The sequence below is a fragment of the Pelophylax lessonae genome, assembly GCF_965119305.1.
Source record: "Pelophylax lessonae genome assembly, chromosome: 5".
In the NCBI taxonomy this organism is placed as follows: Eukaryota; Metazoa; Chordata; class Amphibia; order Anura; family Ranidae; genus Pelophylax; species Pelophylax lessonae.
Genome location: NC_138772.1, coordinates 519137389 through 519151242, shown reverse-complemented (window position 1 = coordinate 519151242; position 13854 = coordinate 519137389). Strand labels below are relative to the sequence as shown.

Here is a 13854-nt window from a genome sequence, read left to right as displayed (position 1 = left end):
TCATTTGTCACCATTTCTCCTTCCTCCTGCACCAGCTGAGCAATAATGCTGGACTTCCTGGCAGAAAACAACTTCTGCGGGCAGGCTGTCCTGCGGATCGTCTCCCGGGGCAATGCCATCATCGCTGAACTGCTGAGGTTGTCTGAGTTTGTCCCCCCGGTTTTCAGAATGAAGGACAAGGCCGACCAACAGAAATATGGGGAGATTATATTTGATTTCAGCTATTTCAAGGCAAGTCAGCAGATGACCACAATAATACTATCAAAGAATTACTCATTAATGGATAATACATTTTAAAGCAATCAATGAAACCTCAGCTATGTTAAACATGTTAATATAATTTCAATAGTCCTTTTCGATCTGTCTTAATTCACGGCTCTCAATAATTTACGAGCGGTGCGCTCAGCAGACTCAGTTTTTCTAAGCGGGGATCGATCCACCGATCCCCGCTGAGCAGGCGGATGACAGCTCCGTCTCCTTTTGCTTTGCAGAGGCTGAGCTGTCAGAGCCCCACTCTCCTCTATGGGAGAGCGGATGAAAACGAACCCCCTGTCTGTTTTTATCTGATCCAATCCTCTAGACAGATGGAAAATAGGGTTTCTGTCCGTCCGGATTTCACAGACAGGATCGGATTGGACAGCAGCAGTTGTCAGCGGACATGTCATCGCTGACATCCTCTGTTCCGTAAGGGTACATGGAGCATCCGATCAGGTCCACCTTAAAAACTGACAGGCGGACCTGATCGGAAAGCCCGTGTGAATGGGGCCTAAAGCTAGAGAGTTCAAAATCTGTCTCACTTCTGAAAAGAAACCAATCAGTTTCCAGGTTTTATTGCCAAAGCTTAATTGAACAAGCTGAGGTTAGAATCTGATTGGTTTCTCTGCAGAAGTTAGACTAATTATGTCCTCTCTAGCTTTAGTAAATAAACCCCTTTGTCACACGTGACTCTGATGCAGACTACAAGCCACCCAGCCAAATCACATTGTGTGGACATGTTCCAGCTCTGCGAGTTACAAGAAGTCAGTGCAGAGCAGTGATGAGCAGCCGATGCTGGAACGAGTGCTTGTAGACTACTAAGATGGGGGGAAAAAAAGGTCCAAAATCATTTGTGGGGAAAAAACATTGCAATTGTTTTTTGTTTTATGATACACATAGCCTTAGCATAATGTCATCTAGTTAGACTATGTTCATTTTAGAGGCAACCTTTGCTGCCCCTCTGAAAAGCGGTCTGAGGTGGATTGTTTTTCACAGGTGTTTGACAGGCAGTAAAATGGTGATATGTTGCCCCCTCACCTCTTAATTTAACTGTGTAAAGCCGGTGTTCCGTGAGAATTACCTACCCGTGAGAAAAACCTACCCCTCGTCACTTCCGGTACTCCGCACTGTATGTAATGCAGCGGGTACATTAAAACAGCTGTGCTGAAATACGAGTGATCTCCGCTCCTGTCTCTGTCACTTCCCTGCTCTCGGATAGTAAATATAAAAGCGGCGGCGGCTGTATGAAAACATACATCACGGAGCCGAAAGCCGCTTTTATATTTACTTGCCGAGAGCAGGGAAGTGACCGGGACAGGAGCGGAGATGACTCGTATTTCAGCACAGCTGTTTTATGTAAGCGCCGCGTCGGTAGGTTTTTTTCACGGTACACCGTGATCGTTTCATACTAGTGCGCATGCGCACTAGTAAGCTCCTCTGTTCTTCCATTAGGTATCCGGGGCTCTGAGCATGCGCACTGCTGCGCTGCTCAGCTGTTTCTGGCCGGAAGTGACGAGGGTAGGTAATTCTCACGGGGTAGGTAATTCTCACGTTACACCGGCACCGCTATGCTGCTCAACCCCGTTCACTCGAATAGGTCGTGTTTTTAGCAACAGCACTGCCTGCTGGAGCATGACAGGGAGTATAATTGTTGCAGCAGCATGTTTAAAAGACTGTCTGGCTACCTTTGCAGCTTATTGGGGGGGGGGGGGCGGTAGGCAGTAAACACACAGCTTAACCACTTGATTTGACCACCCTTAGAGCAGGGGTGTCCAACATGCAGTCCATGACGGCTATAAATGTAGTCTGACTCATAAGTGTTAACTTGCTTAACCGCTTCCGGACCGCCTGCGCAAACCGCCGTAGGTATACGTCGGTTGCGCACCTGCAGTTAGGGGGCGAGCGCGCACTGCCAGCGACGTGCTCCCGCCCCCACTCGGCAGCGGGGACTCCGCTGCACGGGGCAGGTGGCTCTGATTGCTGTCTGACACCTGCAATCGTTCCCCGCTGAGAGAGAAGAACGGTCAGCTGTTGTAAACACAGCTGACCGTTCTTCTCTCTGGAATGATCACAGAGCGCCTGTGATCCTTCTATATAGGATCACCGGTCTCTATGATCATTTCACAAGCCATGCCCCATACAGTTAGAATCCCTCCTGTAGGCTCACATTTTAACCCCTGTGTTAACCCCTTCCCTACCAGTGTCATTATTACAGTAACAATGCATATTTTTAGCACTGATTACTGTAGTAATGTCACTGGTACCCCCCAAAAGTGTCAAAAATGTCAGTTAGGGGTCCGATCTGTCCGTCGCAATGTCGCAGTCCCACTAAAAATCGCAGATAGCTGCCACTACTAAAAAAAAAAAAAAAAAAAAAAACAACAATAAAAATGACATAAATCTTTCCCATGGTTAGTAGATGCGATAACTTTTGCACAAACCAATCGAGATACGCTTATTGCGATTCCTTTTTTTTTTTTTTTTTTTTTTTTTTTTTTACCAAAAATATGTAGCAGAAAACAAATTGGCCTAAAATGTTAAATTCTGTTTTTTTTTTTTCATTATTTTTTTTTTTTGGGAATGTTATATAACAGAATGTGAAAAATATTTTTTTTTTTTTTTCAAAATTGACGCTCTTTTTGTTTATAGCGCAAAAAAAAATCGCACAGGTGATCAAATACCGCCAAAAGAAAGCTCCGGGTCACACTTGTGCGATGCGGGAAGGCTGCGAATTTGCAGCCTGTTCCCGCATCGCAAACGCACATCTGGCAGTTCACACTGCCATATGCGATACGCAGGGGGTGTCAATGAAATGTTAACGACACGCCCAGTTTGATCGCATATCGCAGTGCGATCTGACAGTTCGCACAGGATCGGATCGCACAAGTGTGAACCACTGTGCGATCCGATCCTGATGCGGCTGAAAAAATGCCTCATGTGCGAGTTTTGTGCGGGTGCAGTGCGAATTTAGCCATACAAAGTGTATGGCTGAATTCGCACTGCACATCCGATCGCATGTAATGAAGGAGCAGTGCGCTCCGATATTACATGCGATCGCCGCACACGCGGAAGTGTGAACCGGCACGGACAGCCTTGCCTAAGGCTCCATTCACACCTGAGCGTATTGTTTTGAGGCGGTTTTTTTTTTGGGGCTTTTTTCAGGCGTTTTTTTTGCAGGTGTTTGGAAACAGGCATTGACATACATAGTTACATAGTTACATAGTTACATATAGTTACATATGACATCTAACAAAAACGCTTGTAATCTGCCAAAAAAGAAGCTCATGTACTTTTTTGAGCTTCAGGCGTTTTGCTTAAGGAGACAAAACGCTCAGATGTGAACCGGGGTCATTTAAACGAATAAGACTTTGCTTGTTGAGTGTTTTGAGACTTCAGAGATGAGCGTTTTACGAGCTGAAACACGCTCAGGTGTGAACAGGGCCTTAGGGCTTAGATCCACTTTAGAAAAAAAACAGGGAAATGGAGAACTCTCAAGATAAGGGCCGATTCACAGTAGAATGCGGTGATAATTAACTGCAAATCGGCACCACTTAAAAATCGCAACCTGTTCATGCGAACTGATTGTGGAGTGTATGTTAGGTTGACACTCTGCAATCCGTTTGCCAAATGAAGTGCGGTTTGCAGAGTCGGATCACATGGGTTTGAACACCCGTGCGATCTGATTCCAGTGCAGACAAAAAAAAGGGTCCTGCACGAGTTTGGTCCGAATGCGATGCAATTTCAGGTTTGTATGGGTGAATTCGCATTTCACAGACAACGCATGTGATCTGCACAGCAATGCGGTGTGAATCACATGCGATGTCTGGCAACGACCCTAAATCAAACCCTTTAGCCCCCATTCACACTGGGGCGAAGCTACTTCGCACCGCGACCTCCGAGGTCGCGGTGCGAGCAGCGCGCCGCTACCTCGGAGCGGCCGCCACGGACTTCGTAACATTGAAGTCTATGGCGGTCGCCTCCTGGTCGCCCCAAAGAAGCTCCGGACCCTTTTTCTGAGTCGGAGCGACTTGTGTCGCTCCTATCAGAACGGGTCCGCAGCTTCCCTATGGGAGGCGACCTGCGGCGACCTGTGAGGCGACCAGGTCGCCTCACAGGTCGCCCCAGTGTGAACGGGGGCTTATTCACGATATAAAGATTACTGAATTATAAATATTTATGATGCCTGATAAAGAAACATAATGTATATTACAAAGCGTGTATCTTTAAAAACCTTAACCCAAAACATTAAGGCTCCGTTCACATCTAGGCGTTTTGGGGCGTTTTTGGGGCGTTTTTCTGCTCTAGGATCAGCTCTCAAAACGCCCAACAAGACAAATCCTATTCATTTCAATGGCCCCTGTTCACATCTGAGCGTTTTGACGCTGTATACAAAACGCCCAACGCTCAAAAAAGTACATGAGCTTCTTTTTGGGCAGATTACAGGCGTTTTCCATTGATCTCTATTCAATCTGAAAACGCCTGCACAAAAATCGCGGTAAAAATCGCGGTAAAAAACGCCGCAAAAATCGCGGTAAAATCGCGGTAAAAAACGCGCGAAAAACGCTACGCTCAGGTGTGAATGTAGCCTAAGCTTCATCTGCCTATCCAGGCAGATAAAGGAAACACAAATCAGTGCAGCTCTGTATTCTCGGTACATCATTAAATGTGTTTTTATTTTTTCAATGTAAGCAGTGTAAGTCCTTGAATTAGACCTGGTCTGAGCCTCTTGCAGCCCCTGTACAGCAGAGCTCAGATTGTGGAAGGGAGAAGCAGCACAAGGAACCAATCAGTTGTGCTTGCAGTGCAAGAAACATGTTGATAGGAGGAGAAGAGAGCAGAGTAATGGAGAGAAATTTTGCTCATCATTCTGCTGCTTCTTCTTTTACTGTCCAGTCAAATGTAGGGGGTACGGACGATGACTATAAACATTCTGTACCTGTAGCAGAGCAAAATCAGGTCTTGTGTCCTGCCAGCAAGGGCTGTGCTCTGTGGCAGAGCTATGTAAACCTCAGGACTGGATGAACAAAATGCAAATCTTTTGACAAGTAACAGCCCCCTTATATGTATTTCATCTTTTTTCAGCTGTTTGCTTGCAATTCAGCTGTAAAGTATACTGTAACTTGCGCCAGACCAAGTTCTGGTTAGAGTGATGAAGGGTTAGAACTAGGGATAGACCTATATGTTTTTTTTCAGGGCCGATACCGATATTTTGGTCACAACGTATCGGTATCGGCCGATATGGGCCAATATTTTGTACATTTGAAGGTTTGAAAAATAAAGACAATTTTTGACACAAATCTGGTACGTAACATGTAAATCTTTGTTTAATGCTTAATGGCTGGCTTACTGGCACCCTAGGGTGGGTGGCTGGTACAGGGCCTGTGGGTGGCTGGTACAGTGCCTGTGGGTGGATGGCTGGTACAGTGCCTGTGGCTGGCTGGCTGGTACAGTGCCTGTGGCTGGCTGGCTGGTACAGTGCCTGTGGCTGGCTGGCTGGTACAGGGCCTGTGGCTGGCTGGCTGGTACAGGGCCTGTGGCTGGCTGGCTGGTACAGGGCCTGTGGGTGGCTGGCTGGTACAGTGCCTGTGGGTGGCTGGCTGGTACAGTGCCTGTGGGTGGCTGGTTGGTACAGTGCCTGTGGATGGGTGGCTGGCTGGTACAGTGCCTGTGGGTGGATGGCTGGCTGGTACAGTGCCTGTGGGTGGCTGACTGGTACAGTGCCTGTGGCTGGCTGGCTAGTACAGGGCCTGTGGATGGCTGGCTGGTACAGTGCCTGTGGGTGGCTGGCTGGCTGGTACAGTGCCTGTGGATGGCTGGCTGGTACAGTGCCTGTGGGTGGCTGACTGGTACAGTGCCTGTGGCTGGCTGGCTAGTACAGGGCCTGTGGATGGCTGGCTGGTACAGTGCCTGTGGGTGGATGGCTGGCTGGTACAGTGCCTGTGGGTGGATGGCTGGCTGGTACAGTGCCTGTGGCTGGCTGGCTGGTACAGTGCCTGTGGGTGGATGGCTGGCTGGTACAGTGCCTGTGGCTGGCTGGTACAGTGCCTGTGGCTGGCTGGCTGGTACAGTGCCTGTGGCTGGCTGGTACAGTGCCTGTGGCTGGCTGGTACAGTGCCTGTGGCTGGCTGGTACAGTGCCTGTGGCTGGCTGGCTGGTACAGTGGCTGTGGCTGGCTGGCTGGTACAGTGGCTGTGGCTGGCTGGCTGGTACAGTGCCTGTGGCTGGCTGGCTGGTACAGTGCCTGTGGCTGGCTGGCTGGTACAGTGCCTGTGGCTGGCTGGCTGGTACAGTGGCTGTGGCTGGCTGGCTGGTACAGTGCCTGTGGCTGGCTGGTACAGTGCCTGTGGCTGGCTGGCTGGCTGGTACAGTGGCTGTGGCTGGCTGGCTGGTACAGTGGCTGTGGCTGGCTGGCTGGTACAGTGCCTGTGGCTGGCTGGTACAGTGGCTGTGGCTGGCTGGCTGGTACAGTGCCTGTGGCTGGCTGGTACAGGGCCTGTGGCTGGCTGGCTGGTACAGTGCCTGTGGCTGGCTGGCTGGTACAGTGCCTGTGGCTGGCTGGTACAGGGCCTGTGGCTGGCTGGTACAGGGCCTGTGGCTGGCTGGCTGGTACAGTGCCTGTGGCTGGCTGGCTGGTACAGTGCCTGTGGCTGGCTGGTACAGGGCCTGTGGCTGGCTCGCTGGTACAGGGCCTGTGGATGTGGGTGGCTGGCTGGCACCGGGTTGCTGTGGGTGTATGGCTGTGATAAACTCCCGCCAGACTAGTCCCGACTCCAGACGAGGCTGTCTCAAGGCGAGGGAGGCGGCCTAAGAAGGCAGAATGATGTCACAAAAATATCGGCTATTTCCGGGGGCCAATACTGATATATCTGGGAAAGTGCATATCGGCCACCAATATATCGGCCTTGCTGATAATCGATCTATCCCTAGTCTATCCCTGTCAAATTTTTATTTTTGCTTTCTGTCTTCCTCTGAATTTTTTAAATATATGTAAACATATTGTGGCAGGATAGTGATTTGCATATAGCCCATAGTGGGGAACATGCTTGTTACTTAATACAAACATCCCATTGTCATTTGTGTCATGGTTGTATTGTCTCCATTATAACGTATAATACATGTGATATATATATTTTTATTTTTTTTTTCTCCACAGGGACCTGAGAATTTTGAGGGGAAACTGGAAGCCAAACTGGAACTTCAGGACCTGGATGAGGAGTTTCGAGAGAACAACATAGAAATCCTTACAAGATTCTATTTAGCCTTTGAGAGTGTTCACAAGTACATTGTGGATTTAAATAGGTACAGTATCAGTATTTTGTCCTTGTTATATTTTTGTTTGCAGCATTAAAGGACAACTTCACCCCCTCCCCCCCCCCCCCCTGAGTGCAGCCAGCCTGAGATTCCTTTCTGATTCTTCAAGCTTTCCTCTCACTAGGCCCTGGCCACCTACCTATTATTGTGTTTGTGCGGAGAATAAAGAGGGGGAAAGATTACTGGTTCGAGGAGGAAGGTAAGTACAGTGAGATTCAAAAAGAGTGGTGTAAAAGTAAAGCTGGTTTATTCATAACAAAATGAACCAAACGCAACTGTATTAACATAAAAAGACAAAATCACTGTCCAGGTTTTACCTCTGCAGTACAAATGTTCGATGCTAGCCCCGTTGGTGACAACACAGATCTCAAGACGGTACTCCAATTCTGTCCAGACTCATGCCAGCATGTCCTCAGATATTGACTCCACTGCTTCTGTAATATATCATCTCCGATAATATAACAGGAAAGTGCAGCGCTAAATCATAATGGATTCAAAGAGCAACAATGTATCTAATGGTGAAATTTAGTAAACATATTAAGAGCCCATTCACACTAGCACGACTTGTGAGGCAACTTGTGTTGCCCCAGGTCGCCCCAGGTAGCTTGACATAACAAAAGCAATGTTAATCAATCAGTGCCGTCTTAATTGGCACTACTGAAGTCGCTCCGACTTCAGAAAAGGGTCCTGTACTACTTTGAGGTGACCTGTCCCATATACTTCAATGGGAGTCGCCTCCTTATCTTAATTGACACGACTTGTTATAAGACTTTCCAGGAAGAAGAAAGAGATTAGCCAGGCATTCCCCACATTGCAGCCATGCCTATAATGGAATATATATATATATATACCATTATATATATATATATATATATATATATATATATATATATATATATTCCATTATCTCTGCTTGGTCTGTGTGAGTGGCACTGGTGGACACAGATAAGTGGCACTGGTGGACACTGATTCGTGGCACTGATACGTGGCACTGGTGGACACGGATTCGTGGCACTGGTGGACACGGATTCGTGGCACTGGTGGACACGGATTCGTGGCACTGGTGGACACGGATTCGTGGCACTGGTGGACACTGATACGTGGCACTGGTGGACACTGATACGTGGCACTGGTGGACACTGATACGTGGCACTGGTGGACACTGATTCGTGGCACTGATACGGGGCACTGGTGGACACTGATACGGGGCACTGGTGGACACTGATACGGGGCACTGGTGGACACTGATACGGGGCACTGGTGGACACTGATTCGTGGCACTGATACTTGGCACTGGTGGACACTGATTCATGGCACTGATACTTGGCACTGGTGGACACTGATTCATGGCACTGGTGGACACTGATACGTGGCACTGATACGTGGCACTGGTGGACACTGATACGTGGCACTGGTGGACACTGATTAGTGGCACTGATACGTGGCACTGGTGGACACTGATTAGTGGCACTGGTGGACACTGATTAGTGGCACTGATACGTGGCACTGGTGGACACTGATTAGTGGCACTGATACGTGGCACTGGTGGGCAATGAGGAAATGAGTAAAAAAAAAAACAGAAAAGGGGAATTGGGTCACAACACATCATATTCTGATTGGCCAAACACAAAGTCGTCTGTCATATAAGTCCTGCAAAATAATTCACAAGTCGCTGTAAAGTCGCGGTAAAAAGTCGCTCCGACATGGGGCGACTTTATGGTCGTGGCAGTGTGAACCGGCTCTAAAGGTGCAATAAAGTCTTTGAATAGAAAATAATTGAATAGAGTGAAAACACTCCATAGAGTACAGTCCAAAACGGTGAAATATGAAACATCCAATATTGTGCAGGTGATAAAAATCAAGTGAAGAACCCACACCAGCAGAAGAGGAATATAGATGTATGCTCACCAGAAGATGTGGACCCAGGTGCCTTATAGCAAATGGGTCTACAATGCTTAGTATCGATCCATAGCTCTCACAATGTATGGCAGTCCTGGGCAGAATCAAAGGATAGTGGTAGATCTCTGGGAATAGGTGACCAAATCTTCCAGGGAGTACTCCTCTTCACTGGATACACACTCTCCAGCCTTACACCAGTAAGTGTCTAGTATATATAATCCTCTCCGATCATTCAGATCCTGTGGCACGGGGGGGGGACTTACACCAAGTACTTGGTATACGCCCACAGAACTAAGTCGCAGGGTGTTAGGTCTAGCGATCGTAGAGGCCAGAGCGGCTATGGGGTATTGTTCTTTCCTGCACCGCTGTTCTAACATTCTGTTAGGGTATCGTTTTAGGTATTGGTGAACATCCAGGTGGACATGAAAAGAAGCGCCATCCTGCTGAATAACTAGGTTGGGCAGATCTTCCTCCACCTGTAGCAAAAGCCATTCTGTATTAATGTCCAAAATTTTGTAGCGAGAGTGACAGCAATGGTAAATGGCAGTCATCTGTGGTGTCACCAACGGGGCTCACATCAAACGTTTGTAGTGCAGGGGTAAAACTTGGACAGTTTAGGTGTCTTTTCATGGTAATACAGTTGTGTTAGGTTCATTCAGTTATGAATAAATCGGCTTTACTTTTGCACCATTATTTTTTTAATCTCACTGTATTATGTGAGGGGGGCTGCATTCAGGAAGGCCATGAAATGTATTAAAGTAGTTCTAAAGATTGATGGTGTTTTACCTTTATGCATTCTATGCATGAAGATAGAAAACCTTCAGTAGCCAGCTCCCCCTGTAGCACCCCCTAATACTTGCTGGAACGCAATCCGGCAATGTGCAGGAGAGCAGCTGCCCTCCCAGGTATCTGCCTTTTCATTGGCTGAGAGACACTAGTGGGGGGGCAGGGCCGAGACCTGTTCTCTGTCTTATGGACACACAACGAGCATGCACGAGTGCCCCCATAGCAAGTGGCTTGCTAAGGGGGCACTCTGAGAAGAGGAGGAGCCAGGAGCACCAGCGGAGTGCCAAGAAGTGGAGGATTGGGGCTGCTCTGTGCAAAATCACAGAGCAGGTAAGTATGACATGGTTGTGATTTAAAAAAAAAAAATACCTTTTAATAAAAGTACAATGTCATTAAAGGTGTCCTGTAAAGCTGACCTGTGCTTTACCCATGCAGGACAAAAATACCATGTTTGCCTTAACCCCCTTCCTAGCACATACTAGCTTTCCTCTGCTCCCCCATCACCCTTTTCAGCTGCCAGGATTGAAAAGAAAAATACTTGGTACTTCTGTTTATGGAGAAGCACATGACTCACTCCATGTGACAGTTCTAGGCCAATCACCATGCATCATTTCTCATCTTTCAATTTTTAGTAAATGGTATATCAGTTACCTAAAATGTAGTGTTTTTTTAATCTGTAAGTAAATGTATATTCTTGTTTCAGGTATTTGGATGACCTTAATGAAGGAATTTATATCCAGCAAACTCTAGAAACTGTCCTTCTCAATGAAGATGGAAAGCAACTCTTAGTGAGTAAATAGATCCTTTTATAACAGGCTTGGATTATCACATGTTGATGTCTGTGCTATAGGTTGATGTTTAAATATCTTATAAAATGTATTTGCTTAATTCAGTTGCACTGCTAAATGCTAACTTAAAGAGGAAGTAAACCCTCCTCTACAACTTGTACCTATAGGTAAGCCTATGATAAGGCTTACCTATAGGTACTGTAAATATCTCCTAAACATGTACCGTTTAGGAGATATTTACCTTACATGTCGCCAGTGACGTCACTGGCGCATGCGCTCTGAAGGAACGGCCGATCGTGCCGTTCCTTCAGAGCCCCGTGCCGTGACTGTCGGCTCTAGCGCGCGTGCGCGGGAGTGACGTCACCGCGGCTCCGGCCAATCAGATGGCCGGATGCCGCGATCCCGGAAGACGGGCGACTAGACATGTCGCCCGTCATAGAGGTGAGTGAGCGGCACGGCGGGGGCTCGTTCTGAGGTAAGTATTGCATAATGAGCTAATATGCGATGCATACTAGCTCATTATGTCTTTCTTTTGCAGGGTGTAAAAAAAAAAAAAAAAACTCAAACGAGTTTACAACCTCTTTAATTACAAATAAAAAAATAAAAGCTCTCCAACTTTCCTTTTAAAAAAACGAATCTAGCTAAACCGATGATTACTACATCTTGGAAGACGCCTGTGCTTTGCTCTCTTGCTACCAGACATAGTTCATGCAAAGATTGAGGCTACCCTCCAAGACCAGGTCTGTGGTTGTGTCAAAATATGGCAGCCATGAGTGGACAAGTTCTTGCCCCCTGACTTTGATGGAACCCTGAAAGGGTGCGCCATCTGATCTCAAACTTGTTCTGGATGGTCCTCATCATAAGGATTAAGGTGGAATACAGTATCTCAGAAAAGGGAGTACACCCCTCACATTTTTGTAAATATTTTATTATATCTTTTCATGTGACAACACTGAAGAAATGTCACTTTGCTTCAATGTAAGTGTAAAGCTTGTATAACAGTGTAAATTTGCTGTCCCCTCAATAACTCAACACACAGCCATTAATGTCTAAACCGCTGGCAACAAAAGTGAGTACACCCCTAAGTGAAAATGTCCAAATTGGGCCCAATTAGCCATTTCCCTCCCCGGTGTCATGTAACTCATTGGTGTTACAAGGTCTCAGGTGTAAATGGGGAGCAGGTGTGTTAAATTTGGTGTTATCGCTCTCACTCTCTCATACTGGTCACTGGAAGTTCAACATGGTACCTCATGGCAAAGAACTCTCTAAGGATCTGAAAAAAAGAATCGTTGCTCTACATAAAGATGGCCCAGGCTATAAGAAGATTTCCAAGACCCTGAAACTGAGCATACAGTCGTTTAACAGGACAGGGTTCACTCAGAACAGGCCTCGCCATGGTCAACCAAAGAAGTTGAGTTCATGTGCTCAGCATCATATCCAGAGGTTGTCTTTGGGAAATAGGTGTATGAGTGCTGCCAGCATTGCTGCAGAGGTTGAAGGGGTGGGGGGGTCAGCCTGTCAGTGCTCAGACCATACACCGCACCCTGCATCAAATTGGTCTGCATGGCTGTTGTCCCAGAAGGAAGCCTCTTCTAAAGATGATGCACAAGAAAGCCTGCAAACAGTTTGCTGAAGACAAGCAGACAAAAGACATGGATTACTGGAACCATGTCCTGTGGTCTGATGAGACCAAGATAAACTTATTTTGTTCAGATGGTGTCAAGCATGTGTAGCCACAACCAGGTGAGGAGTATAAAGACAAATGTGTCTTGCCTACAGTCAAGCATGGTGGTGGGAGTGTCATGGTCTAGGGCTGCATGAGTGTTCCCGGGACTGGGGAGATACAGTTCATTGAGGGAACCATGAATGCCAACATGTACTGTGACATACTGAAGCAGAGCATGATCCCCCTCCCTTTGGAGACTGGGCCTCAGGGCAGTATAACCACATGATAACCACTCCAAACACTCCTCCAAGATGACTACTGCCTTGCTAAAGAAGCTGAGGGTAAAGGTGATGGACTGGCCAAGCAGACCTAAACCCTATTGAGCATCTGTGGGGCATCCACAAATGGAAGGTGGAGGAGCGCAAGGTATCTAACATCCACCAGCTCCGTGATGTCGTCATGGAGGAGTGGAAGAGGACTCCAGTGGCAACCTGTGAAGCTCTGGTGAACTCCATGCCCAAGAGGGTTAAGTCAGTGCTGGAAAATAAAGGTGGCCACACAAAACATTGACACTTTGGGCCCGATTTGGACATTTTCACTTAGGGGTGTACTCACTTTTGTTGCCAGCGGTTTAGACATGAATGGCTGTGTGTTGAGTTATTTTGAGAGGACAGCAAATTTACGCTGTTATACAAGCTGACCATGGCGAGGCCTGTTCTGAGTGGAACCTGTCCTGTTAAACCGCTGTATGGTCTTGACCACCGTGCTGCAGCTCAGTTTCAGGGTCTTGACAATCTTCTTATAGCCTAGGTCATCTTTATGTAGAGCAACAATTCTTTTTTTCAGATGCTCAGAGAGTTCTTTGCCATGAGGTGCCATGTTGAACTTCCAGTGACCAGTATGAGAGAGTGAAAGCGATAACACCAAATTTTAACACACCTTCTCCCCATTCACACCTGAGACCTTGTACCAAAAATTAGTCACATGACATTGGGGAGGGAAGTAGCTAATTGGGCCCAATTTGGACATTTTCACTTAGGGGTGTACTCACTTTTGTTGCCAGCAGTTTAGACATTAATGGCTGTGTGTTGAGTTATTTTGAGGGGACAGCAAATTTACACTGTTATACAAGCTGTACACTCACTACTT

General features: G+C 47.1%; 1 protein-coding gene across 1 annotated transcript in view; it reads left to right on the top strand.

Moving 5' to 3' along the window:
* WASHC5 (WASH complex subunit 5) overlaps positions 1 to 13854 on the top strand; it is a 218977-nt gene continuing 205123 nt past the window's right edge. The window contains exons 1-3 of the mRNA XM_082257375.1: positions 1 to 231; positions 7409 to 7554; positions 10955 to 11039. Of these exons, the coding sequence (XP_082113501.1) occupies positions 46 to 231; positions 7409 to 7554; positions 10955 to 11039 (417 nt within the window). The 5' untranslated portion in view covers positions 1 to 45. The remainder of the gene's footprint in view (positions 232 to 7408; positions 7555 to 10954; positions 11040 to 13854) is intronic.